At 38.8% G+C, this 26,523-nt stretch overlaps 1 protein-coding gene across 1 annotated transcript in view; it reads right to left on the bottom strand.

Annotated features, from left to right (window-relative positions):
* Positions 1 to 26,523, bottom strand: part of me1 (malic enzyme 1, NADP(+)-dependent, cytosolic) — a 90,740-nt gene that overhangs the window by 29,885 nt on the left and 34,332 nt on the right. The window contains exons 2-3 of the mRNA XM_008431900.2: positions 23,624 to 23,757; positions 20,380 to 20,529 (exon numbers count right to left, since the gene is read on the bottom strand). Of these exons, the coding sequence (XP_008430122.1) occupies positions 20,380 to 20,529; positions 23,624 to 23,757 (284 nt within the window). The remainder of the gene's footprint in view (positions 1 to 20,379; positions 20,530 to 23,623; positions 23,758 to 26,523) is intronic.

Here is a 26,523-nt window from a genome sequence, read left to right as displayed (position 1 = left end):
ACCAAGTGTGCAGCTTTGGAAAGTGGTTTTGTGCCTGTCAGTCAACAGAAATAATGCCCTTGTCTCAATTCCTCTAAATTCTGTCTTCAACATCTCCTTTAGAGAGAGAAAAAAATACATTTAGATCATTTTAATTCTAGTCTGTGGTCCATGACAATGACAATTGAGATGACAGAAGGGAGACACCTTCTTTGGTATGGACTGATCAAAAGAACTTGGACCACATTTTGGCCACCGGTTTTTTGGTAGATTTGACTTTGCTGTGACATGTATTCTTGGGTCAATGAATACAATACTGAATGGTCTTTCATGAACTAAGTTGTCATTCTCCTGAGACAAGCCTGGACATAAATATCCTGCCTCGCTCCTGACTTGTACCAGCCATCACCTTTAACCCTAATGATGGGGGTGTTTTACATTACGCAAGTTTTGTATTTTGAAGCTTTTACAAGGTTTTTTTTTTGCCGTGGTTTTGGAAATTGGCCATCTGACACAACAACCACCTGCTTGCTGTAAGACCATGACATTTTTCCCCACTCCTTATGTTGCGTTAAGACCACTGGAGGGTTAAGGACGAGAGTGCAGTCCAGAAAGCCCAACTGATTGACCCCCTTTACTTGCACTAAATCCTCCAAAATCCTCCAAGTCAAAGAATAAAGCCAAGATGACAAGCTACACTGACTTACCATCTTGGGTCCAACTGTACCATCGCTTTCATCTTTCTGACCAAATATGCTCAAAAATAGTGAAATACTAAAAAATGTGTTGCTCTTTTTAATTGTTGGTGTCCAAGGTATTATCAACAAATAAACTATTTGCAGATAGTTTAAACCTACTTCATGTCCTTTTATGTTTATGGTTGAACTTTGCTCTAGATCAGGGGTGGGCAACTCCAGGCCTCCAGGGCCGGACTCCTGCAACTTTTAGATGTGTCTCAACTTCAACACACCTGAGTCAAATAATGAGGTCATTAGCAGGACTCTGTAGAACCTGACTGCACTTAGGAGGTGATTCAGCTGTTGGATTCAAGTGTGTTGGACCAGGGAGACATCTAAGAGTTGCAGGACACCGGCCCTCGAGGACCAGGATTGCCCAACCCTGCTGTAGATATTATCAATAGACAATGGTCTTTTAAAGACATGCCCATATTTGGATGACATGTTTTCACACCTGTTAGTCCTATAGACTTGTTTTGACAGGGGACGAAAATTGCAACATTTGCTACATTTTCAGCCGCTGAAGTTTGCAATCACATTGCACTGTCAAATGAACTAAACCCTTTGAACAACCTGTTTCCTCCTTCACCTGTGGTGGCGTTGCACTAAGAACCACTGAAGGAAACAACACAAAAACCTCTGAAGAAGACACGGACGCAAATTCTCTTTTCACAAACTGTAAAGAAAAATTAAGTGGCATCAGATTTTAGCAGCTGTAGGATTACTCTTATCATTGGCAAAAGACCACGGCCCATTTCTCCAGCTGGCGGTGGACACTCAGGTTTATTTTGGTTGTATTTAAAACCAGAATGCCCTGTGCTGTAGTCTACTTCCTGGTTTTGGAGCGGTCTCTGGTCTGCTTACATCCAGATGCGCATTCGAATAGTAGCGAAGTTCACTCTAACTGAACTGAGACCTAGGTTTGTAGGTGGACCAGAGTTTGCTTTTTTTGGTCCCCATCAGAGTTTGATTGCTCATTCACACCTCCCCAAACAAACCAGACATTCTAGACAAAGTAACTAGTTTTATTAAAGCGGACTGGGGCTGGTGTGAATGCACCTTAAATCAGTTCTGTTTCTCACACTCTTCATGGACCTTCTGTTCTAGAGACAGTCGACTGAAATCCTCCCCAACTGGTTTACCACTTTCACGAAATCCTTCTGACAAAATCTGTATTGAAAGTTTTAAAGCATTCCCTTCTTGTGTTGTCCTTTCTACAGCCCTGATTGTGTTGGTGATGCATATTTGAAAACTGGATTGTCTGGAAGGAAAAGAGACTGGTAGATTAAATGCATGGATTGTGAATTAATCCTACACACAAACAACTGTTGCCATTACAAAGAAACTAATAGAGAATCTCTATGTTCAGAAGTGTGCTTTGTACTGGCTTTCCATTACAATGTGGTGTCAAGCACAGTGCAAGGCCCTTGGTATATAAAAGTTGACAGACGTCCAAAATACGCTAGTGAGAGAATCAATTTTATTCGGCGGGGGAGAACCCCCTGGTGGAGATCTCTGGCTTTTGGAAAGTAGTTCAAACAGGATCATCCTTCCAAAATTAACACACTAGATCCAGCTTAAAGACCAGTTGTCGGGATGTTTAAGGTTTCATTTTATTAAGCCAAGGAAGTTCAGCAGGCTCTTGCAAGAAGGCAGTTTTCATTAACAGGAGATTATTAATTTGAATTTCATTACAGGGGATTATTTACCTTGGTTAGAGTTTAAATGGTGATTCAAAATAAACACAAAGGCTTAAAAAGAAAAGAAGAATTTAAATGAGACTTGTTCCAGCCAAAGTTTAATGTCAGAAATAAGTAGAGTGTGGTCTCTATCTATTTAAAAATGCAGGGAATAATGTTTATCATAATTAAAACATTATTGGTCCAGGGATGTTCAGAATTGTTGACTCTTAAGCCAATTTTCATTTATAAAAGGACAAATGTCTATTTTAAATATGCTTGCCTACTTTGGTGTCATGGAAAGTTCTGCTAACAGGAATGACCTCTGTCAAATTGGCCAAAACTATTTCCTTCGCAAACTTTTGATTACTTCCTCTGTATTATATTTCAATCTGATTGTTTTCCCTTCATCCCATTAATGACAGACTTTGGTGCAGGTCATTTAACTGTAATAAATCTGACCAGAATCTGAGCACAGACATTCAAAGCACCTTCATGGAGACAGCTCTATGTCTGGACATGGTATCTAACCACAGGTTGTAGAAAAAGAGAACGACAGCCCAATATTTATGCCATAAAACTGCTGGTTTCCACTTTCATGCTTCCTTAGCTGCAATTTAATAAATTAATGGTGTTCAGCAGTGAAAGGAGAAGTCATTCATTCTGGCGCACTTCACAACCACCAGTTTCAATTAACTTTATTGGGATATTATGTGATAGACCATTATGAGGTAGCCCATAAATTGTGAAGTGGAAGGTAAAATATGCAGATTTTGCAGACATTTTTACAAAAAGAGAGCTCTGGAAAACAGTGGCAGGGATTTGTCTTAACCCCCATCTTACTTTAAAGATTAGTAAACAAACAGTGGCAAAACCCTACGGTGTCCCTGAGGTGCAAACCACTTCAACAATTCGCTAAACAACTACAAATTTCAAAACACATTAACATCTGGTACAAATTAAGAAAACACAACAATAACAAAACAGAAGACGTAGGTCCCGATGGGAAACCTGAGACTTTGCTCATTTCCCGACACCACTTTTGACTTTACCACTTGAAGTTATTCTGGCCTTAGCGCGTTTGTTGAAAATATTACCAGTGATGCAAATGACACTGAAAACATGGCGAACATGTGGAAGGAAAAGCTCTGATCACATAACACATAAACATTATGTGTGGTGAAAAGCTGACACTACACATTAATCTGACATAATGAAACATGGAGGCGGAATAAATGTAATTGTAATGATATTGCTGAACATCTTTAGCATCATGTTTATTGAAAGTAACCATCAAATGAGGGAATCAAGGGCAGTGAAAGTCTATCCAACAGACCAAAAATATTATGGTTATGCAGAATTTGCATACTTAAAATATAGCATGCTGACATGTAGCCCTTGTATTGATGTGTGAATAGTTCAAGAGAAAGTAATACTTTTGCAAGGCAAGACATATGGCTACATAATTTGGCTGTAAATCATCACACACACGCACACACACACAGAAAACTGGCACGTAACTCTTTTGTTTTCATTAAGAGGCCTTCAACAGAAGCCTAAGATTGAATTAGGCTAGCTTTGCAAAAACACGCAGAAGCTACGATTCCGTCAGCCAAGCAGCTGACAGAACCAATACAGCAGAAACAAAATAAAACTCAGCAATAACATGGGGTCTGGCATGGTGGTTTGAAAAAAAGAAAGAAAGAAAAGAAAAGTCACATTCCTGCAGCAGTTTCAGTTGACACAAACTCTGTTTAGATTGAAAATACCACAATAAGAAGGAAACCAAACATGCAACAGAGCTTTGTATGAACACAAAAATGAGTTTGGGGAACAATCTTGCATCAGCTCAACACACTTATTATATGTACCCATAATCCAGCATTTCATCTCTGTCCATTATGTCTATTATAGTTCAATCAGGGAAGAAAAACTGAAGGGGGAAAAGGGATTAAGAGAAGTGCTGGGTGTGGGTATTTTTCTGGGAATTTCTCAACACACTAAAAAGGCAAATACCCAGTCATTTTAGTTATTGTCACTTCAAAATGAAAAACGACAGGCAGAAAATTTCCACTGATTCACTTTCCTTTTGCTTCACGCCCTCTTTTCATTGTGCAGCATGGCCTTCTAGAGATACAATCCTCTCCTCTTCTAAGAGGGTTTAACAGGATTCCATTATATAATGAGGTTTCAACATGTTGCTTAGATATCCTCGTCTTTGCACACCAAGCGAGAGCCACTTCCAGGCATTGGCCTGAGAAAACCATAACCCAGCTCCCACCTCATTCCACTGCAGCCCACTGAAGACATTCACACTCACAGACCTTTAGAAAGCTTTTCCAAGCTTTGGGAAGCGGGTAACTGCAGGGAATTCAAGAGGAATGAGAAAATAGTTCACCAAAGACGACTGACCGTTGCTCATTTAGGTTAATACGATGAGACAAAAGTGCATGAAAAGACCACAACCTACAGGTGGCACAAAAAAAGCAAGAGAAGGAAGTGAGACAATAGACTTCTCTAATTTGTCTTCCATAGTGGCAGTTTCTCTGCGTGAACTCAGGACTGAGAACCTTCAGGAAAAGGTCTGTTCTGGTCCAAATGTCTTGCAAAAGGAATAAAAAGGGATGGACCTGATGAACCCAGCTGGTTAATAGATGAGATTCGGACGTCTGCGCCCAGTTTTTCCACTCATCTCCCTTCTGGCTCACACGCCGCGGTGACATTTGAGGCATGTCAGTAATGTTTGGTGTGGGATGTGACGTGGCATTCGGAGGAAACCGGTCGTTCCTCAAGTAAAGACCGAGGTTGGTTGAATGCCGCTTTGTGCTTCCAGCGCTGGTTTGACAATGCATCGTGGGTACGTTTGCATCAGCCCAAATACAAATAACTCTCGTAGTTTTAAAAGTAAAACAACAGACAATGATGGAAAAGCTAGACCTCTTGTAAAAAGTTGAGCACTAACTGAATGACAATGATTCATGGTCTATGACATTGTCAGTGACAGTCAGACAAAAATATGGATTTCCTTTTCAGATTGTCTGAGGTGGCAGCAGGGTAGCTGTTAGCGTCCACTATGAAGCAGATGGAAAAGAGCTTTCAGAGTATCAAATTTTTCACTGTCTACCACTAAGGAGATAACTCATGGAGTATATGACACCAAGTGAGAATGTAAATGAAAAACCAGTATATACTTTACTGTAGATTAATAGGTAAAAAAGTCAGGAGCCCCACATGTTTATGTTCTCAAAAGCATTTTAGTTTGCTAAAAGATGGCCTTTAAATTTACATCGTGATTGGAGAATGTGGAACATTGAGACGGTCGAAACCTGAAACCAACTGAAGGAAAAAGTTTATGTGGTCATTAAATGTCTCAAGCCAATGCTTAAAATCGGCAAACAAACTACTTCATTATGGTTTTATTCATCCCAAGTTATTTTCGGATCTGATTATGTTGTTTTATTCAATGTCTTCTAAGAAAGATTTGCTCCAATGGATCAACAGGTTTTTGCTTCGATTTGGATGTGGGTCGCAAAGAGATGACTCATCATGATACTTCAGGCATTATGGCTCCTTGGTAAAAGGGATTGTTTTTAGGAAGTCTGTCCCGCAGATTGAAGCTAACCACTTAAAAAAACCAAAACAAACACCACTTTAAAAAACGTAACTCTTGTCAGGTTTGAATTAGATGGTTATGTGCACCGAGGATAATGAGGATTTACACAAAAACCGTGGGTTACGAATGGGACAGGAGTTCAAAAGAATCTATTTAAAAAACACTTACATTTTTGCCATAACATACAACTCTGGAAAAAATTAGGAGACCACTGCACTGAACTGAAAACCTCATGGTTATTCCACCAAATATTGATTTCTCATTTCTTCTTGAGTTAAAACATTAATATTGTTGTTTCTAAATGAGTATGAACTGATGAATATGAACTGGTAGAATAAAAAAACTAAAGATAGGAACTTTATTAAACCCTTTGGGATTTTCCCTGACGGAACTTGTAGTTCCCGTCTCCCACACAGCACCAATACATCAAACACCTAATGTTTATTTATTTATTATTATTTTTTAGTACATTAACAGCCCGGCCCTATAGTTTCTCAGTCTGTCGGTCCTGCAGAGAAGCAGTCTCCTACTGAATCTGCTTACCTGGATGCTGGTGACAGTGTGCAGAGGGTGGCTGGCACACTGAGTCATTCATTTTACTCAAACATTTACCTATAAAGACTAAAATCAGAGAAACTGATCATTTTAGGTGGTCTCTTCATTTTTTTATAGAGATGTATTTGCCTTTGACACTTTTTTTTTTTTTTACATTTCAGACCATTGCTCTGACTCCAAGAGTCTTGTGTCTTTCGCTATCAGCTTGTGTTTCACACAGGAAGATCACTGGTAGCTACCAATGATCCTACCGCCACTTCCTGTGCAAATAATAATTTTTTCTGTAAATAATCATCTAACCCAGACATGCTGACAGTTTCAAACTTTAGAAAATAGTGTTTGCACAAGTCACCTTGATGGATTTGCTTGACGATAGATGGTCAATTTTGTCTTGGCTCCACTTAGCTCCATCCTGTTCACCAACTAATCTAGATTAATACTAAATGAAGACTCTATGAGTTATCTCTTGTAGGTAAGATATTCAAATTTTTTTGCAAAATTTCACTTCAAAATTGCTCACCATGGTCAGAGACATGTAGGATATGTGGACAGCAACGCAGCTCTTTTCTGATTGAGCACAGATCACATCCAACTCCAAACTTTTATTTATAAAGTCACCATTCCCATCATCGACTTCAAAAGGCTTTTATGTGTCTAACAAAGTAACAGAAACTCTGACTGGAGCAGGACGGAGCCTGAAATCAAAGTAAATGTTCAGTTCTCCTAAACGGACATCAGGTCACACATCATAAAAACACTTCAAAGAGAGTCTAAGGCAAGTCATCCGGGGTCCTTTTTTGACTCCTGGAGAGGACTACATCAACACTAATGCTGCACTTCACTTGCCTCGGAAGATCTAATTTATTTTAATGACATCACATGCAAATTGAGTGAGGTCCACTTTCAAGTCGGAAAACTGGGGGATTTGCTAATTGTTGTGGTCAGAGACCAGGCTAACCACCATCAGTGATCCAAACCCGGCAGCAGATTTCTCTCCCTTTTATGGAGTTGGACTTTAAGAGCACGTTCAAAAATATGCATTGTGGCAGCACTAATGCAACACAAAATGAACCAACATGTTTGTTTCTGCAACTCTCCTGATTTTTCTTCTTTTTCTTTGTGCGGAGGCCGTATTGAATTTGAACTTTTCAGGCACAGCTATGACAACACCCATTGGATCAGTCATACGGTGCTTTTTAATTCTCTTTACACACTTTTTAAAAGGGAAAAATACCTCATTCAGGCAACATATAGGAAACACTGACTGCTGCTAAAGCTCATGTTTCCTGGCATGCAGTTTTATGGAAGAACAGATATAAAAGCTGTGATTAATGAACACTCTGTTGACTTTGCTCTTATCAGTATTAAGGAGGGTCTCATTTCAACTTGAGGCAGACCCAGTTTTGAACTGGTTTGCTCCATGAAAAACAAAACAAAAAAAAACATCTGCAAATTGATCTGAAGGGAAAATAATTTGTTTTAAGGGTGAAATTTACATTTGTTTAAACAACCATACACGTACACACGTAGTATGTTCTGTCTTAACCCTTGTGTTTACAAATGGGGTCAAACTGACCCCACACCCGTAAAACTTGTATCATTTGCCACAGTCCTCTATGTTTGCCTCAGTCCTCGCATGCACAAAGTTTAAAAAGGACTTTGCACTGATGTTCATTCATTTTTGTACCCTAATCCTAACTTAAACCTAAACTCAATTCACACCCTAGTCCTAAACCTAACCCCAAACCAGCACCTCTTCTTGTGGGGTATGGGATTTGGGTCCCATAAGGAACAGCGGATCCTCACAGCGTAAGTATTTGTTGGAAAAATTTCAGGATGATGTTTTTGAGCCTACTAAATAAAATTTTTCCATAAAATGTTGCAAGTTTACATGACTTGGGTGAACATTATGTCACATGATATCTTTTCGATTTTGGTCATCCTATTCATACAACTTCAGAGTAATAATATTTAGCAAAGTCAGACTCCAAAACTAAACAAACTTTTCTGTTTGCGAGTCTCACACCAGCCGTCAACGGGAAGGAGTTGAAGATGTTAGATCTTAATGGTTAGCGTTCTTTAGTGGTTTGGCTTTTGCTCATTTTTATGCATTTAGAAGTTTTACTTTAGCTATATTTTTATGTGTTTAGCGGTTCAGCATTAGCTTCAGCTAATTCTTTATGTTTAGCATTAGCTTCAGATAACTTTTTTGTGTGTTTAGCATTAGCTTCAGCATTTGTTTTGTGCTTAACAGTTTAGCATCCACTTGTGCAGTTTTTAATATGTTTAGCATTAGCAGAGCAAGCACTTTGTTTTATCTTTAGCGGTCTAAAATGAGTAAAGTATGATTTGATATAATCCTGTGTGCTTTAGTGCAAAACCAAATGTTCCTTCCTTGATCATCATGGCAGCCATATTGAATTTTTCAGTGGCTCACATTTTTTCTCTTTTTACATTTACATGTCCCAAATGAATTGAACCTGTGTAGTTCAGGGGTTTGAATCAACTCTACTAAGACAAGGGTGATGCTCCTAAAATAGCTTTAAAAAAAGAGCCACATAAAACATCTGCTTTGGCTTCCACACAATACACACACATACACCTCCCCCCTACACTNCACAGTCAACCTTGACCAGAGTAATAAAGGAATGAAATGAGTGTTTCAATTTGTAGTCCAAGTTTAAAGAGACCCTGCAGCAATAACTGCAGACAGACAACGCAGTTAAAGCAGAATATATTAGCACAAGAGATGGAGGTTGCAAATACTTGCAAATATTTTAAGTTTGAAGGTGCAGATCTTTTGTTTTTTTTTTCAAGGCTGAACACATTTTATACATGCTGAATTCATTATGTTTAAATCACTGCCACTGCAACTTTGTCTTCTTGTCCCAGAGCACTACAAGTTCCAGTCAAAGTCATCAGAGGACTTTGTGGACAACCTGTGTGACATGTGCTGGATACATTTTGAGCTTAATGCCACTAAAGCACCACAAGGTTGGCCCTAAAACTGCAAACCAGACTCTGTGCGACTCCCCCAGAATATCAGATAAGCTCTAAAGGATATTTAGCAACTCCCTGTTTTCTAGTGTGGGCTGGTGAAATATTACCACTGCTAACCAAAATTTGACGTAGCAGCCAAACAAGCTCCGCTCTGTAATTTCGTCCTCGTGAAGATGTGAAGTCTTCTGACGCAAAGGCGACAGTAATTCTCAACCGGCATGTTGTTATGAAAAGGAGGGAAAAGATTTTGGAAGAAATTATTAGAAATACACATCTAGCGTCACCGTTTGAGAGTTGGTGTGTACCACAAAACAGATTTCATACACATTTAGTGGGCTATCAGAAAATACATTTCAATGTTAAGTTATTCTGTCCCCATACGCAGAGCTACGTGTAGTGACAGATAGCTAAACAGGTGTCTGACTCGGACATGAAAGTAAAGTAGACATACATTTACTTGTCTTGATCTCTACAATTCATTAACAATGTTTCCATGACAACTCTGTATAACTGTAAAAAAAAACATAAAAATGCCCATAATACTATACAATCATTTGTCTTAGATGATTATTACTTAAACTACTTGTGGCCAAATGAGACTAAAAAATCATTTATAAAAGGTACTCAAACTAAAATAAAGAAAAACAATATCAATACTGTGCCATTAACATAAAATATAAAATGTAACTTACAAAGCTTCTCCACATCCACACAGGTGGATGCTAATGGATGCTATCCAGCTCTTCGCTGCATGCTTCCAATAAACAAAATGGCTGACCTCTGCACGTGATTACAAAAAACCCAATCATTGCAGTTCCCAAACCAGCCACCTTGAGCACTGTAATTTATGTGCACAACGTACGTTTTCATTAAATTTCAATGTAGAAGCGTCATCATGAAGACCATGATGGTGTACCACAGGTTAGGGTTAGTGTTGTGTGTAGTTGGGTGACAAAACCTTCAAACAGAACATTGTTTGCTCAATTATTTGACAATATAAAGAAACATAGGCACATATTTAATTCGTAAGCTAAACATTTTATTTGATAACTAAATATTTAGCTTTTCAATTAAGCACTTAGTTTGAAACTGAGCTTATATTGAATTTTGAACTTAATGGCATAAGTGTACAAATAACATGGCGAATATACAACTTTGAAAAATTAACACCATTTTTTAAATTTAACCCAAATATTGATGTTAACTTTTTACTGTGTAACTTCTATGACATCCAATAGATATGCAATACCCTAGTGTAGTGGGATAGAAACAATGTTTTCATTCTAACAGCAAATTAATTAGTTTAAAACTCACATTATACCCAGCTTCTTAGTGCCACTTCTACCTTCCTTTAGCGTTGTTTGTGGCTCTTTCATGATGAAAACACTTTATTTCCTATTTTAAAACATTAAAAAATGAAATGATACATTTTAGACAACAGCTTGAAGGTTGCTGGGGTGTGTGGAGGTAGCGTGTTCCTCTTATGCATGAGTTTTTGCTCACTAATGTTCTTTTATGAACCTCCAAGGCCTTCACAGAACAGCTATACTGAGATCAAATTACTCGCAGGTGAACTTAATTTATAAACCAGGTGACTTCTATATAGTTTGAAAATCCTGCAGTCCTTTCCTTCTCCTGCGAAATGCAGACAGGTTTTTCTTTTCTAAGTGTTTTGTCTAACGATTGGATCTTTAACTTTACTTCCACCTAAACTAAATGCACATTTTCATTGTGCATTCCTGTGCTTTGGTAAATATAGTTTTCAACATCATAAAACTTGTGAGTCTTGAGTAAATTTTTGACTCACAAGTAAGGTTTTTAAAGCCACAAATTCAACATGTCTGCCTACTTCTTTCACAAAACATCAGTGAGTTGATGGACTCCGCCTGGATCAAGATCAACACAAAGAGAAACTTGTCTGCAAGGTAATAAAACCACGGACGGATGCTGCCAGGCGGGCTTTTAGGCTGACAGAAACAAGCCTTACAAAAAACTCTAAATGAATACTCCTGCAGTGATTTTAAGATTTTCCAATGGAATCAATGGAAAAGAAAAAAAAAGTGAACTTTCTCCCAACCACCTGGCTGTCCTTGCAGAACACAACACACACATGGAAACATGTGGCAGTATGAATTTGCAATGGCCCATAAAAATCTGGGTCGCACACGATCCAGCCAGGTAGTCTCAACTGGGAAGACGGCACATAAAAGCGTACATTTAGCTTCATTTCTTTCCATGTTTTTATAGTAAATTGTACCACTGCAGTGGATTTCATCTGAACATTAAATGCTACATCATTTATTGTACTTTGGAAGGAAGGAAGGGAAGGACAGGCAGGGAGACGGGCGACAGCTCAACCACGCTCTACAATTTTGTTGCCGTCACAAACCGAAGATGTTTAACGGTCATAAGCCGTAAATTTTTACGCGAGTCATCAAAGCCCAGATTGGAATGACTTCCAAACATCTGACGAGGTCAAAGCAAACCGGAACCCCACTTCCTACATCTCCTCTACATCATTGACAAAAAAATAACATGTCATGCTGTTTTGTGGTCAAATAGAGCAGTATCTGTGATATCCATATCTGGCCTTAATGGAAGACATTTTGTACACTTCTGTAAATAAAATCGAATGAAATGTCTCCTCCCAAACACTTACAGTAACTGAGTTTCCATTACAAACGGGTGCAACACTTTGCCAAGATTCCGCTAATGTGAAAAACAAAACAATTTTGGTGTTTCCGTTAAACAAGAAACAAGAAACACAACAAAAAAATTCATTAAAAGACACACATCATCCTCCTGCCACTTCCTGTTGTCTTTTTCGTCTTTTACGCCAGTAGAAAAAGCCAGTTGCTGATCACAACTCGTGTGATGTGAAAAAAAAAAGCAGTTTTGTGAAATAAAACAAATTTTAATATGGCCCAAAGATCACCTAACACAAAGACGTTTTATCAAAAAAACCTCCAAAAAAGCACGAGTTGTTTTTCAAAATTGCCCTGCTGCCATTAAACCAATTTATTTTTGGAATTCCAATTTGCTTAATTATATGGCCAATGGAAACACAGCTAGAGTTATTCTGTGTGTGTCTGTGTGTGGCCTTGCAATGCTTTAAGATCACATCCTAAAAAAAAAAAAAAAGACCCTAATCTGTAGAGTTGGAACGCTTCATCATCCAGCATGTGTCCTTTCAGAGGAGGCCAACTCGCCTTCAGCTGATACCTCTCATTAGAGGCTTAAAACTTCCTGCAGCTCACCCTCTGATTTCATCAAAGCGCACTCCTCAAGACTTCCCATAGCTGTTTGCAACGCAGTCCTCATCGCGCTAATAACTTAAACATCACTTCGTTTGGTTTGCGTTTTCAGACTGTCGGCGGTATGTTAAAGTATTCACATTCTTCGAAGTTTTCCTCATTTTACAACCACAAGCTTTGAAGTTTTTGAATGGGGTTTTAAGTGCTACAACAACACTTATTTTTTATTCACAACAAAATTGTGACTTAAAAAAATAGGAAAAAATGCTGGGGGGGTATTTTAACTATAAATTACCCATTTAGTAGACTCCACCAATTAGAAATGTAATTGCAGGATAAATACAGCTGTTCTGAGAAGGTTTTGGAATCTAATGTTGATATTACAGCAGAAGTTTTTATGGTTCCCTGCTGAACATCTAAAGGTTTTCATTTTTCCAATTTCTCTAGTTTCCCTTAAAAAGAATAGTGCTTGACATGCATGACGGGTTGATTTTTATTCTCCTTTAACTAGAGCCCTTCCTTTTTTCCATCCGTTATATCCATCCACTATGTGGTTTGTTGCAAACGCCATATGAGTCATCTCATGGCTTTTTATTAATTTAATCAATAAATAACCATCTTAAGTTGCGACAACCTCTTTGTTTTGAGGTTGTTACCCTGGTTCCTGCTAGCACACCCAAAATGGAGACTTTTCCCCCTCATGAGCTAGTTAATAAATTATATAGACTCGTTCTATTTTTATGTCTGTCTGGGGTTATTTTTGTTGTTTGTCTGTGATACTTGTTTGTTAGTATGATTTAAAAGTTATGTTTTGTTTTATTTTGTTTTGTTTTATCAAATCTGATATTGGTCCCATAAAACTCCATTTACGGAGATATTTAGGCCTTGCACACATGCAGCTGGGTCTTTTATAAAAACAAATATCTCAGCCACACCTTTTTAACAAACACAGTACACACAGAATTGCTTCAGAAAAGTTTTTAGTCACGTGAACACGCACAAATCTACACTGCGGGGCAGTGTAGAGCAAAGCTAAAACCTATGTCGGCCAATCAGATTGCTTCAAAAGAACCACGACTTCCTGTTAGGAATTAAACATGGCAACAGGAGGTTCATTTGTGTGGACCCATGTATAGGTTTAACTACGTTTTAATAGAATATTATAATATAAAGTTACAAAACACAAGACGATGTCGGATCAAAAATTATGTCCAAGCAAGTATGTGGATATGTTGGTGCAATTTGTCGCAGACTTTTTTGACGTTTTCATAAATAGTTGGTTTTTGTGGTATAAAGCAGATTTTTTGCATAGATGAAAGACCAAATTGCATAAAGACGTACCAGTTTTCTCAGTTATTTGACCAAGTCTGGTCTGGGTCTTAGATTTGATCATGAAATCCCTGTCAACACTGACTGAGTTACGTGTTAACATGATTTAAATTCACACCGGAGAGACGCCCCAGGGAACACCAATACATTGTTCACTTAAAAACAGCTCCAGATACCTGCTTTGGTATGACTTATTCAGCCTCTTATGTCATGGTAGAGGAATTTCTGCTCCCTCTTCTTCATAGAGTTGTGCTGTTGCAGCTGTGTTTCCACCAAACGAGGTGTTTCTATATGCATGTTACTAGACTGTCCGTAATCTTTCCCACTGCAGAAAGCTAAGTTTCCCTTCCCTGTCTTCTCTACAAATTTGGAAAAAGAAAAAGATAACACTTGTCCTCACTCTCTGAGTTTCTGAACGCCTGGCTGGCTTTTATTTTTCCAGATCCTGACAGACAGCTGGAGAAGTCAGCCAACTCTTCAATTTCAGAGAGGGGATCCACCCCTGGGATACTAACATCCATAATTCTCCAACAGCCAGATGGATCACTTTGTGTCACTTCCCCCAAGAAGCCCTTGAACAGGCAGTCTTTCTCTGAAAAGAACATTATTGGTTTATTTAGACGGTCTACGTGAAGCAGCGACATGGAAACGCAACCTCACAAATGATTCAAGCAAGCAGAAGAGCTTTCATCCAGAACTCGGGACTATTTTTCAACAACAAAAACATCATAATTTATCACCGGTTAACACTTCCAGCTGTCAGACAAAATAAAGAAGCTATATTTACGGCGAGAACAGACTTCAGCTGTGATAAAAAAGAGACAGACCAACTTATTCTACATAAAACCATGCTTTTTAAAGGGCAAACAAATTAACAAAAATTACAATGTCCACTAGAAACTTCCCATGATGTGAATATGTTTCTTTTTCCCCCAACACTACGTTCCCCCCTCCGATGCATCTGAAGATCAGAGTCGGCCATGTTTTGACTCTTAATGGCGCTTGACCTTTGGCCTCCTGCGCACGGCCGGTTGTTGGGAGTGTTTGTGGTCTCAGTTCAGCAGATTAAACTGGTAAAGTCAGGCAGGACAAGGAAGGACCGCTGCTTCCACACAGAAAGTCTTTATACCTGAGAGGCTGTGATTAGAGGGCTAATCTGCTACCATGGTGGTCTGGAGACACACACACACACACACACAAATGCACACACACTTAGTTGAACATATGGTGACTTCAGTAATCCATTAAGAGGATTTCTACAGTGACGCCTGTGAGTAAAAAGTCAAATAGAAACTGAGCTGTTTTCCTGTTATGGTCATTTTTTGTAAACAAGTAAAGAAATGCTTAATCTTTTAACACATCAGTATGAAATATATTATTATCAGCAGCAGGAAACAGTTGTGCAAATAAACAATGTTATTCTCAAAATATAATAATTTTATTCTCATAATTTAAAGATAAATTCTCTTAGTCTGACCGTGACACTCGTAAAAATCCAACAAAAAATCCAAGAAAATAAGTTTTTCATAGATTACCAACATCGTCTTAAGTTTATTTCAAATCTATTTCCACCTTTATTAAACCTGTTCATATCATGAGTAAACTAGGGATGCTCTGATCTGAATATGTCGCCTGATTTACTTTTTTGAAAACTTTGACATAAAAAAAAATGATGAGAGCTGCGTTCAAGCCTTCTTCCTGTGACCAATTGTTAATTATTTCTAGAGAGGGTGCAAAGGCAACGTCACACAGAGCGAGTGAAAGAATTCACTGAAAACAAGGACTTTGCAATTTTACAACAAAATTTCAACACAGTTCCTGGTTTTAGTCGCCATTTTCATCTTATTTTAACGGTCTATTTGGTTAACTGCAGCCATGTTGTCGAAAATACAGGTTCAAGATATCGTTATCAGATTGGAAATATTAAAGAGTTTTAATAGATCGAGTAAGAATAAATGTTGCTGATTCCTCTGTTTTAAGTTAATGTCGGAGAAGTTTCCACTCAGATGTGCTTTTATCAAGGATATTTGCTAAGACAGCTGCTCAGACACTTGCAGATGATGGCAATCAGTGGAGAAAAGACGAAAAGTGAGGCATACTGGGAGAAGATTTGATTAATTCAAGTCGACAGCAGTGCTTTCCCAATAAGGAGGAGCGTAACTCCCACCCATGGATCCATCAGGGTTAGGAAGGAAACAGAGATATTCTTCACCTGAGTCATCCTTAATATTATGTGTATATATGTGTATTTCTTTTCCTCAGTCTGCTTTGTTTTTCTCCAGTTTACTAGTATTTTTCTGGGAGGTGGTCATTTTGTGCTTATTTTGTTTCAATTAAATATGTATAGATTAAAAAATTTTAAAAATAAAAAGTTGTGGATTTTCGGAGAATGGGCCATGGCGTGCATACTTTCCCAAACACAAACTGTTTGTTTGGTCTGCTGTTCAGAGCGGCAGGTGGCTCGGTGAGCTTTTAAAACAAAAGCGGTTGCCATCGGTAACCTGTACACAAAGATGATAATTCTGATTAGAGACAGAAACGGTTTGAGTGGTAGTTGCTTTAAAAAAAAAAATGGGATCAATAAATAAAAACTGACAGTGAATGAGAACAGCGATACAAACTATGTGTGTTCTGATATTTGTTTAGGTTTAACAAGACAACGCTGAATAAATTCAATTCAACTTCATTTGAAGTTGAATTGAATTCAACTTAAAAAAAACAAACTATATTTTAGAATATAGTCTCCTATATTCTAAAATATAGAAAACTAGAATGTTTTACTCACATTAAGCATGTGAATTTGATTTCCCCACACATTCCTCCAAGCATTGTGTTTCATCTTTTGTTGTGAGATTTTGTGAAAATAGTACAATAATTGTCAGTTTGTTTATTGCTATATCATATTATTTGTTTTTTTTATTCATTCTTTTGTGTTACATCATTGGATATACGTTTCTCGTGTCATTTTATAGCAAAATTAAGTAACTATGTTACATAACATTTTTGTAACAATTGAAGGTATGTAAATATCTTAAAATAATTTTGACCCCTTGAAACTGGCCTCTGTCTCTTTAAGAAGCTCCTGCTTTTTCTCCTTCAGCACGTCATCATTTTTCCATTATTCTTAGTTGAGTTGGAGTGAAAAGTAGTTTGCATGATGAGCTCAGAACAGGTGCAGCTCCATCAGGTGTATGTTAATAGCTGCTGCTGCTAGTCTAGAGGAGCCAAGTAGAGGAGGTGCAGGGGAGGGCTGCTCTGTGAGGAGGAAGCTCAGCTTGCAGGAAATAAATGGCACTTTGTGAGAAAAAACGTTTATGCACCCAGAATGGTTGCCACAGGACATTCAAGGATTTCTCGAACATGCATGAATGAATCAAAGCAACACTGCAGGTATGTTTTTGATGAGGGAATAACATTATGACATGACGTAAAGCTTAAAAAAAGTCACTTTTACATAATACCACGGAAGAGAAATGGCTTGACTGAAATCTGTTGGGGCTTGTCAGAAATATACCAGCTGGATTCTGGTTAACAGACCCTTTCCCAAATAAAAAAAAACAACTAAAAAACCCCCACATTTCCTATAGAAGCTGTGGGATCTGGCAGAAGTACCTGCTCACATGCACAACCACTGAGGCGGAGTGTAAAAGCTGACTCTTCCAGCCAGCTGAGTGTGAGAAGAGGGAAAGCAGGATGGAAATAGTTTCCAGTAAGTTCATGGATGGAGAAACGGGGAGATGTTGGGTAACGGCTCTGTGACCATGGGAGAATTTGGTTTGCCAAGGCATTTCTAATAAAACTATTTGGGCATCATTAGAAAAACCCGTCATTCCACAACTAATCATAAGCACAAGAATAGATAGCAAGAATGAAATCACCACCAAACAAAGCAGCATTGCTGCAGAACGGATGGCCAGTTGGGGGAATATCCTCCAATGTCTACAGCTACTTGGAGCCTTGCTATATTCCTAAGCATGCCGTGTTTCAAAGGATAGTCAAGATCTTTGCTTTTGGTGAATATTCCAATATTCTTCTGGATTCCAAGAATATCTTTAAAAGGTTAGCTGGACTGTATTCCCAGAATATTCATCCTTTTAATCGTTTAAAACAGCAGTAAGTGTGCCGTAAGCGAGACCATGAGGGTTCAAAACACAATTAACTGGGGTGGTCGTCCTCCTTTGAGGCTAATTAGAGTAAAAACACTCGAAACCTCATGAATCTAGTTAACAGCAGGGAACAGATCCAAGTAAACCAGATTGTAGCCCGGAATGCACCACTGCTGTTGCTGCTGACGGGAGTTTTGGAGGAGTTGCTGTCAGGGAAAGACGTGGACCAGACAACCCTACAGGGAAACACAATTTTTTTAAAAAGGTTTTGACACATGTGTGCATTTTAGTGAAAACTATTGTTTTAATTGATAAGTGCAATCAGAAATGTCTTAGCCAGTGTGTTTATGCATTTACACAATGTCAAAAATGGCATTTTCTGCCATTCAAAGACCGCATGTTTCACTAATCAAAGTGTTCATGATGTGCTATCAAATTTGTGTGGCCTACCACTGGGTGATTTCCTAACCTCCCAAGTGGGAGTTTGAACTCATGTGGTAAAGATTTATCATGTTTTCCATTGTCCTGTGTTTTACTAACAAGGAAAAAGAAAAAAACAGGTTCTCATCTCAGAAAGGAAAAAAAGCTGGCAGCAGCTTCTGCATGATAAGTCAGTTCCTTCTACTGGACTCCATGTGCTGCGAGGCTGGCATGACCAGTGGAGTGATTTTGCCACACATGCAGCGACGCAAGTGTAATGGCAAAAAAGAACAAGGAGTACTGTACAGCAATTAATAAAAACCGGGTGGGGCCACGCTCCCATGAACTAAACAATGGGAGAAAATAACAACACGTCCTTCCTTTTGAGATGCTTTCAAAGACACTGAGGGAGTAATTATCAAGGCATGCATCTGATGTTACCAGGTTTAAACCACACACCAAATGGAGGTAAATACACTGGACTAAAAATTAAATATAACGTCAGGGAAGAGATGCAACTCCAAAATTGATGAAGATTTGACAGCAAATGTCTACAAAACATGAAAACGTGGGAGGTGTTAAACACCAGGTAGCTAGACTGGACAGCAGTCCACTGGACTCCATGTGCTGCGTGTGTACAGCACATGTACAGCACATTCAAATGTCTGCAGGATTCAAATGCCTGCAGACATTTGGATTCACAAGAACGAAACAAGATGAAAACCCAACAATGAGAAATCGTCCAGTTGAGGTCTGATCAATCTTTGGATTTTCAGTTTTGAATCACAGAAGCAAAAGTTCAGATTCAGTGGGAAACAGTGAACTGTGGGAAACAGTGAACTAACCCTTCGTTTAGAACTTTAGCGCCACAGCAGATGCTAGCCTTCGTGGTTTAAGCAGCTAATTGTTAACCAGTCACCGCATCCTCAGCGTGGTCACAGCAGCCATGTTTCCATCAACGTTTTTCTTTAAATACGCATTTTGAAGTATCTCAATAAGAAAGGTTGATGGAAATGACAAAATTTGAAACAAATTCTTCACCATAAGCACAGAACTCTAGAAAAAAAATTCTAAGACCAGCTTGGCTGGGAAGTATTTGCTCCCCACTAGTTTGCAACTCTACATCTTTGATTATGACAGTGGTACTTAACACCAACACCTGACGAAATTACACTTTAAGTAACCTGGTTGACGTGCTCCACGACTTGAAACACGGCTAATTCGCATTTTCTTTTTTGCAACATTCTAAAAGTTCGCTCAAAATTCTCGAGACAATTGGGAGAAAACACAGGAAGACAGTTTACATTTGTGTCTTCGGTGACCGTTTCCTTTCTCTACCCAAAATGCTACTTTGCAAATAATTTAAAATCAGTCAACACATTAACCACTTCCTGCCTTACTTAAAAATAAAAGCCTAAACCAGAGATACGACAAGGTTGCATAGTTATATTTTGTGGTTTGTTGATGCTTACAGCAAGTGGATGGCACTTTGCAAGACATACTTCATGCAGATAAAGAACATACTGGCATTTTTGATATTACAAGATCTCCTCCGTCACATGTTCTGTGACGGAGGAGCAGAGAAGACAAACTGAGGAAAGGAAGGTGAAATCGAACCAAAACACTTTAAGAAAACCAAATCCAGACCTATCCTAATGGACCATCAAACAGCTGAAGAGTAAAGCTACCGTCAGAAATGTGATCTACCTTGGTCTTCTAAAGATGAGGCCGTACTGCTGGCAGGCCAGGCCCACAGTGGGAGTGTAAATAATGGGCATGAACCTCTCCACATCCGATGTTATGACTCGGTAGAAGAGCTTCTCGTTCAGGTCCATGAGCCCGATCAGGAACACGTACCTGTAAGAGTCAGAGGATGAAGAGAATCTGTCAAACCTTAACGCTCTCTGCATCTCAGTGATGACATTTGCTAAACCGAATAACTTTTTTTCCCTCTTTCTTATACTCAAACGTCCATATGGGTGCAATCAATATACAGTACAGCTAAAAGCACTGTGTGAGTGAACTGCACTCAATCCCGATTTCGGCAGAACAATTATTTTTTAAAGCCGTTTTTGTTTTACTTCCAAATGACTGAAAAAACATACAAGATGAAAGTGGACCTACATACATGTGACACAAGCTCTTTGTTCTATAGACCGAGCGGGAAATGAAGGCATATGTGTGTGTGACCTAAATTAAGCGCCGTTTGCCAGAAAGGACTCAGTTCCTAATCAGGGAGGTTTCCATAAAGCCATGAACACAAGGTGCCTGTTGTTGAGAGGAGGAGCAGCCTGTAGGCTTTGTCTGTTTTAGGTTAGGCTCCACCAGCTGCTCTTTGGAGATCTGCTGCATAAAAATATATTTAAAAAGGTCAATTAAAAAGGTAAATAAAATTAGCACTAGAAAACAAAAAACTTTTTCTTGCATCTTATTTCCTTACCATCTGCTTTATATCTGTCAACTGAACGGCGAACTGATGAAAGATTTCTGTTGTATGGAATAACAAGATCAAACTGCTATTTGCAAAAACCCAAAGTCTGCTGAGGAAAAACCAAAGGCTGTGATGGATGGACAACAACCAACTAAGGTTTAAAGGGGCAACATTATGTATTTTATAGCACAATCAAGTAACTATCTTCTGAAAATACTATGCATGTCAAATATTACTTAAAGGACATTTGATTTTGTAATTTAACACTTTGAAACTGGGCCTCTGTCTCTTTAAGAAGCTCCTGCTCTTTCTGAAACTCCGCCTCCAGGAAGTCATCACAACATTGCTCCTCTAATAACAGCATCTATTAGCAATGTTGCACTGAGACGTAGCTCGTATAATGAGCTCAGCAGATGCACAGATCTACCAGGTGTTTGCTAATTGCTGCTGGCTAGTCTGAAGGAGCTGACACTGAAGCTGAAACTGCATCTCGAAGGAGGAGCTAGGTCTACCCAAGTGTTTCACACAGCTGAATGGTTGCCACAAGAGATTAAAGGATTTTTTCAAACATGCATGAAAGAATCGTTGCAACACTCCAGGTATGTTTTTGGTGAGGGAACAACATTATAACATTATGTAAGTCTCAAAAAAGTTGATTTTACATAATATTCCCCCTTTAAAAGTATATGCTTTTTCACAAACCTTGAAACTTTGGTCAAGTCTGCATTGGGTGTGAATTTTCAGAGAAACTGTCACCACTGATCTTGTGTGAAACACACTAAGAATTCAATCTTTGATACGTCTCCTGCTGGACTGACCATTAAGAAGAAAAGTAAAGCATTGCAGAGCTGAGAGTTATTTTCAGACCTTAGAAGTTCATCTCGGTCATGGGCTCAATCCGACTAGCACCTAGAATCGGTTTCCAACACCAACTAATCTAGATTTATACTAAACAAAGAGATCAAACCAGCTAATTATTATATGCTTCCAGTAGAACCTCATTTCAAAAACCAATCTGAACTTTCCCTGTAAATCAGTCACCCATCATAGTACCATACATCTTGCTAATGTAGCTTAATGCATTAAATGCAGATATAATTTTTTTTACTAGTAGTGCTAATTTTTCTTTAACAGAGAGCAATAATGAACTAATCCCAGATGCTTTTTAAACTTGTAACTGATACAGGGTTAAGTTGGGAGGGGGAGTGATATTATTCCTAAATGAGAGTTACAACTTTTACAACTTTTACAAGATAGTGGACTTTTTCGGTAAATGGAATGCAGCCTAAATCACCACATCAAGTTCCAACACATCACTGCAGATTGCTACTGCTAAATTATGTGCTGGGGACTGTTAAAAGAACAACAGGGAATTAAAAACCATGGTGGGTACTAGTCCTGCCTCAGGAAGAACAAGAGACACACACCACTGCATTCTAAAACAGTACGATAAGAACATGCTGATGAATTTTGGCTTTTGAACATCAGCTGCTTCATTTTAGAGCTCCTGTAGAATAGCTTTCCTTTTTTTTTCTTTGCACTAATTGTATGCATATGTCTTCATTACAGTTTGGAATCCACCTCTCCTGATAGCAGAGTGGTCACTCTATTAATCAAGATCATAACCATGCGCTTGCTGTGCGGATCTCCTAAAATATATACAACAAAAATGTGAGACGACTCATGAAAATAGAACCGAAAGCCCATATTTTAAAAAGTCATCTAAATAAATGATGGCCTCTCGCAGTCAGTACCAAAGCAGAGTTACTTTGAAATATCACGGCATGTTTTTCAATGACTTATTGCGCTAACAAACTTATTTGTGTTTTGGATTGCGTTTTTTTTTTTAATGGAAACACAGCAATTACAAAATTGCGTTTTTCCGAGATTAGCGGAACATCGACAAAGTTTTGGGCACGTTCGTGAGGCATGTGCAGCTAGTGACAGTGAAAGCATGGGAACTGCTGTTTTCAGATTCCGATTGAATGTCGTTTCTACACTTTAAAAGTCAACAGCCCTGCTCCTTTCCACTTTTAAAGTAACTTTTTCTCCATGAGAAAATGCAGAAAGTTCTACTTAAGAACTTCTGTTGATTGAGGGTTGGGTTATGGAAAAGCAAATTAGCTGATGACTTCAGCTGCTCAAAAGAGCCCAAAATGAAAGGTTAGTACGTTGGTTGTGTAATGCTTGCAGCTAGTGGATGTGAAATGTGCAAGTTAGCGTGCAAGAAGCTTTTATTTCATCACCTAGGACGTTGTAAAAACAGAGAAGACGGACTAAATGGAGGAAGAGTGGAAAAGGAGATCAGGGAGCATGAAGTAACATTTATGGTATGAGAAGACGGATTATCTCAGAGGACTGATAGCTAATCTGACTTCTGTGTTTTGAAAGGCTCTGCACAAAAGATCTGGTTACACAAACAGAGGATCAGATGAGATTTAACTCTTACACAGGATAACATACAAAGTCTGTTGGAACGCACCGCGACATCCTGGCTGGTTTCGTGCGGAAGAGTCTCACCTGTCCAGGTCGTCCCTTTTCATGTCGTAGTTTTTGAGGACTCTGAGCAGCTGGACATCCTGGCTGATGAAGCAGGGCGGCACCAGGCCGTGGATCCCCAGCTGGAGACGCTCCTCCAGGGAGAAAGCCATGTCCTGTAAGGACAAACATTATGACAGGATGCAGAGGACGTGTGATGATCACCCAAGACGGAGGCTGGAACCAAACAGGGCCAGTGGCCTAACTCAAATCTATTTGAGTTAGGCCTCCAAAGTATTTATACCTCTTTGGAGTTTCTCAAAAAGTTCATAGGAAAAATCAGTGGTGGTTCTAGACCAGATTTACCGAGGGGGCCAGGGTGGGTTCAGTGTTTTTCATGGAAGCACAGAAGAAAGGATCGGGGAAAAAAACAACAAAAAAAACAAACAGCCAAAATTTCATTATTTAATATATTAAAGCTACAACAAATATTCTAGATATTTGTTGAAGCCGTCACTATGTTGTGACAGTATAGTATGACTCAGTTAATCTTTGATAAAAAAACAAAAAAAAACAAGCTCCTCTACCTTCTCCTTCTGCTTACTACAAACAACCAATCAGAGCCAGGAGGCGGGTCTTAGCTTTGAATGTTAAGACTACTTAGCATAGCCACCAATGATGACATGGACCTTACCACAGGGGCCGCATTTCATTGGCTAATGCCCATTTTACATCACAGCGCAGCTATCACGCTACCTTACCGTCTCACAAACTCATGCTAATATACATTGTGGACTACCAGACCGACAGAAAGTTTTTGCGTTAGGACTCGAAAAAAATTGGTTCTCCGTCAGTGGGGTATCTGTACAGGTGATGTCAGGTATCCTGATCGTGTTTGTGAAACTAAAATTCAGATTTCCAAAATCTGAAACGGAATGTCTTGCTTGGATCAAAGCTTGTGCACGACCACATTTGCAGCTCAGGATCAATAAGAACAAAGGAGTGTCCGCTGGTGTAAGTATTATTGCTTTGCTTTCTTTGTGTTTAGTGAATGAAAAAAATAAAGTCAATAATAAACACATCCATTATGAAAACCTTTTAGCCAAGTACAGCATAATGGCAGTACCGATACAACTTCTACACCTTGAAGCCTGTCTGTTACAGTCTTACGTTAGCTGAACAGATCGATATGCAATATGTACCGTATCTGACATACATTAAAGATTTTATTTCACCTGAAAAGGCTTTTTACTAAACTGTAATCGTGTTAGGCACGCTAGCTTTTACTAAACTGTAATCGTGTTAGCCATGCTAGCACCGAGTACCGTGTATAAGTCCTAGGCACATTCGAACCCTCAAAACTATGAATGTCCGACTTACCCAGCCTTGCAAGAACAATAGCCATCAGTGATCTTGTCCACGGCTATATTTATGCTGAGGGTGTGAGAATCTGCTGTTTTTCTCATCGACCGGTAGCATTTAGCTGTGATGCGCACAATGTTGGAGGCATCGCGTGGCTCAAACACCTTGATGTCGTCCAAAAAAGATGACATGAACTTGTTGGTTCCCTTATCCATTGTCGTGGCTGATATTTTGTGAAAATCCGGCAGAAATGCTACACTAATCGACTCAGAAATACTCTGCAGAGAACGAAAAATGCCATGTTTAGACATTGGAGCTAAGCTGTTAATGTGAGACATGAAGTCACGTGGGACTTTCGAGGGGCGATTCTGGGCAGAGCTTGGTAATTTAAACGGTTTTGCTGGAAAGGTAAACCGCCATTAGTGTACATTCGGTTGATGGGCAGCTCAACCCATCAACCGATGGGTTGAGCTACCGATGGGTAGCTCAACCGGCTCTGATTGAGCTACCTATCAACCGGCTCTGATTGGTTGTTTTGTCGGGAAAGGTGGAGGAGATCGATCTTTTTCACAGATTATCTGTCTCATATTATACTGTGACGACATGGTGACAATTTTAACAAATATGTAAAAAAAACATTTTTGAAATGCTCTTTCAAGGCCCAGTCGCCCCCACGTCTAGAATCGTCCATGAATTTGTGGATTTTTATGAGAAATAGTTCTGTCAAGAAAAATGTCCTCCTCCGCTATGGATCTCTGCTACTTTTCCAGAGTTAGCTCCACGTGTTTATAGGTTTGAAGTTACGCCATGCTGAATGAATATAGTCACCTTAATAAAATAATGGCCCAAGTATTTTTTTTTGCCAAAAGTAATTTTTGCACTAAAGTAATCAACTCTGTGATTTATGCAGCACAAAAAAGACAAAAACAGAAAAAAAAATTACTTTTGGCAAAAAAAAAAAAAAAAGACTTAAGCCGTTATTTTTAAGAAGAGGATGATAGGATATGACACTAAATTCTGAAAGTGGCTGGAAACATAAGGATGCTGGACAGATGGTTTTTTAAAGGAAGAAACAGAACCACAAATATTTCCTTCAGTTCAAAAATGAACTCTGGACATACTCTTTTTTATTTAATTTTTTATTTAAAGTTTGAAAAATCTTATGTATACCAATTCAAAAGCAGATGGGAAAATCCCCGACCACAAAAGGTAAAGCGAGGCACAAAAAGAATGTTGTGTTTTTATCAAAGCAAGAGTTAGACTTACTTACTTTACAGGGAGGGAGAGAAATCACTGGCCGGACAGGATGTTTATTCTCTGGCATATACTTCAGGGCAAGTAAGACGAACAGCCGGTCAGATTAACTCAACAAGTTACAGGAACGTAGGTGTAATAGTGGTTCAGCACATGTATTGTGTTCCATCAAAATTATGTGTTGCTTCAATGTTTGACGTGTAGCGCAGACAGTTCTCTACACTTTGGCATGCTTCTGATTATCCCTAAGAGATTTAGTTCCCCCATGTTCTCAATTTACAAAAATCTGTACCATAGTAAAGTAAAAGCAAAGCGTTATATATATA

The sequence above is a fragment of the Poecilia reticulata genome, linkage group LG16, assembly GCF_000633615.1.
Source record: "Poecilia reticulata strain Guanapo linkage group LG16, Guppy_female_1.0+MT, whole genome shotgun sequence".
Classification (NCBI taxonomy): Eukaryota; Metazoa; Chordata; class Actinopteri; order Cyprinodontiformes; family Poeciliidae; genus Poecilia; species Poecilia reticulata.
The sequence above is the reverse complement of the archived record's forward strand: the minus strand, read 5'-3'. Positions and strand labels throughout refer to the sequence as shown.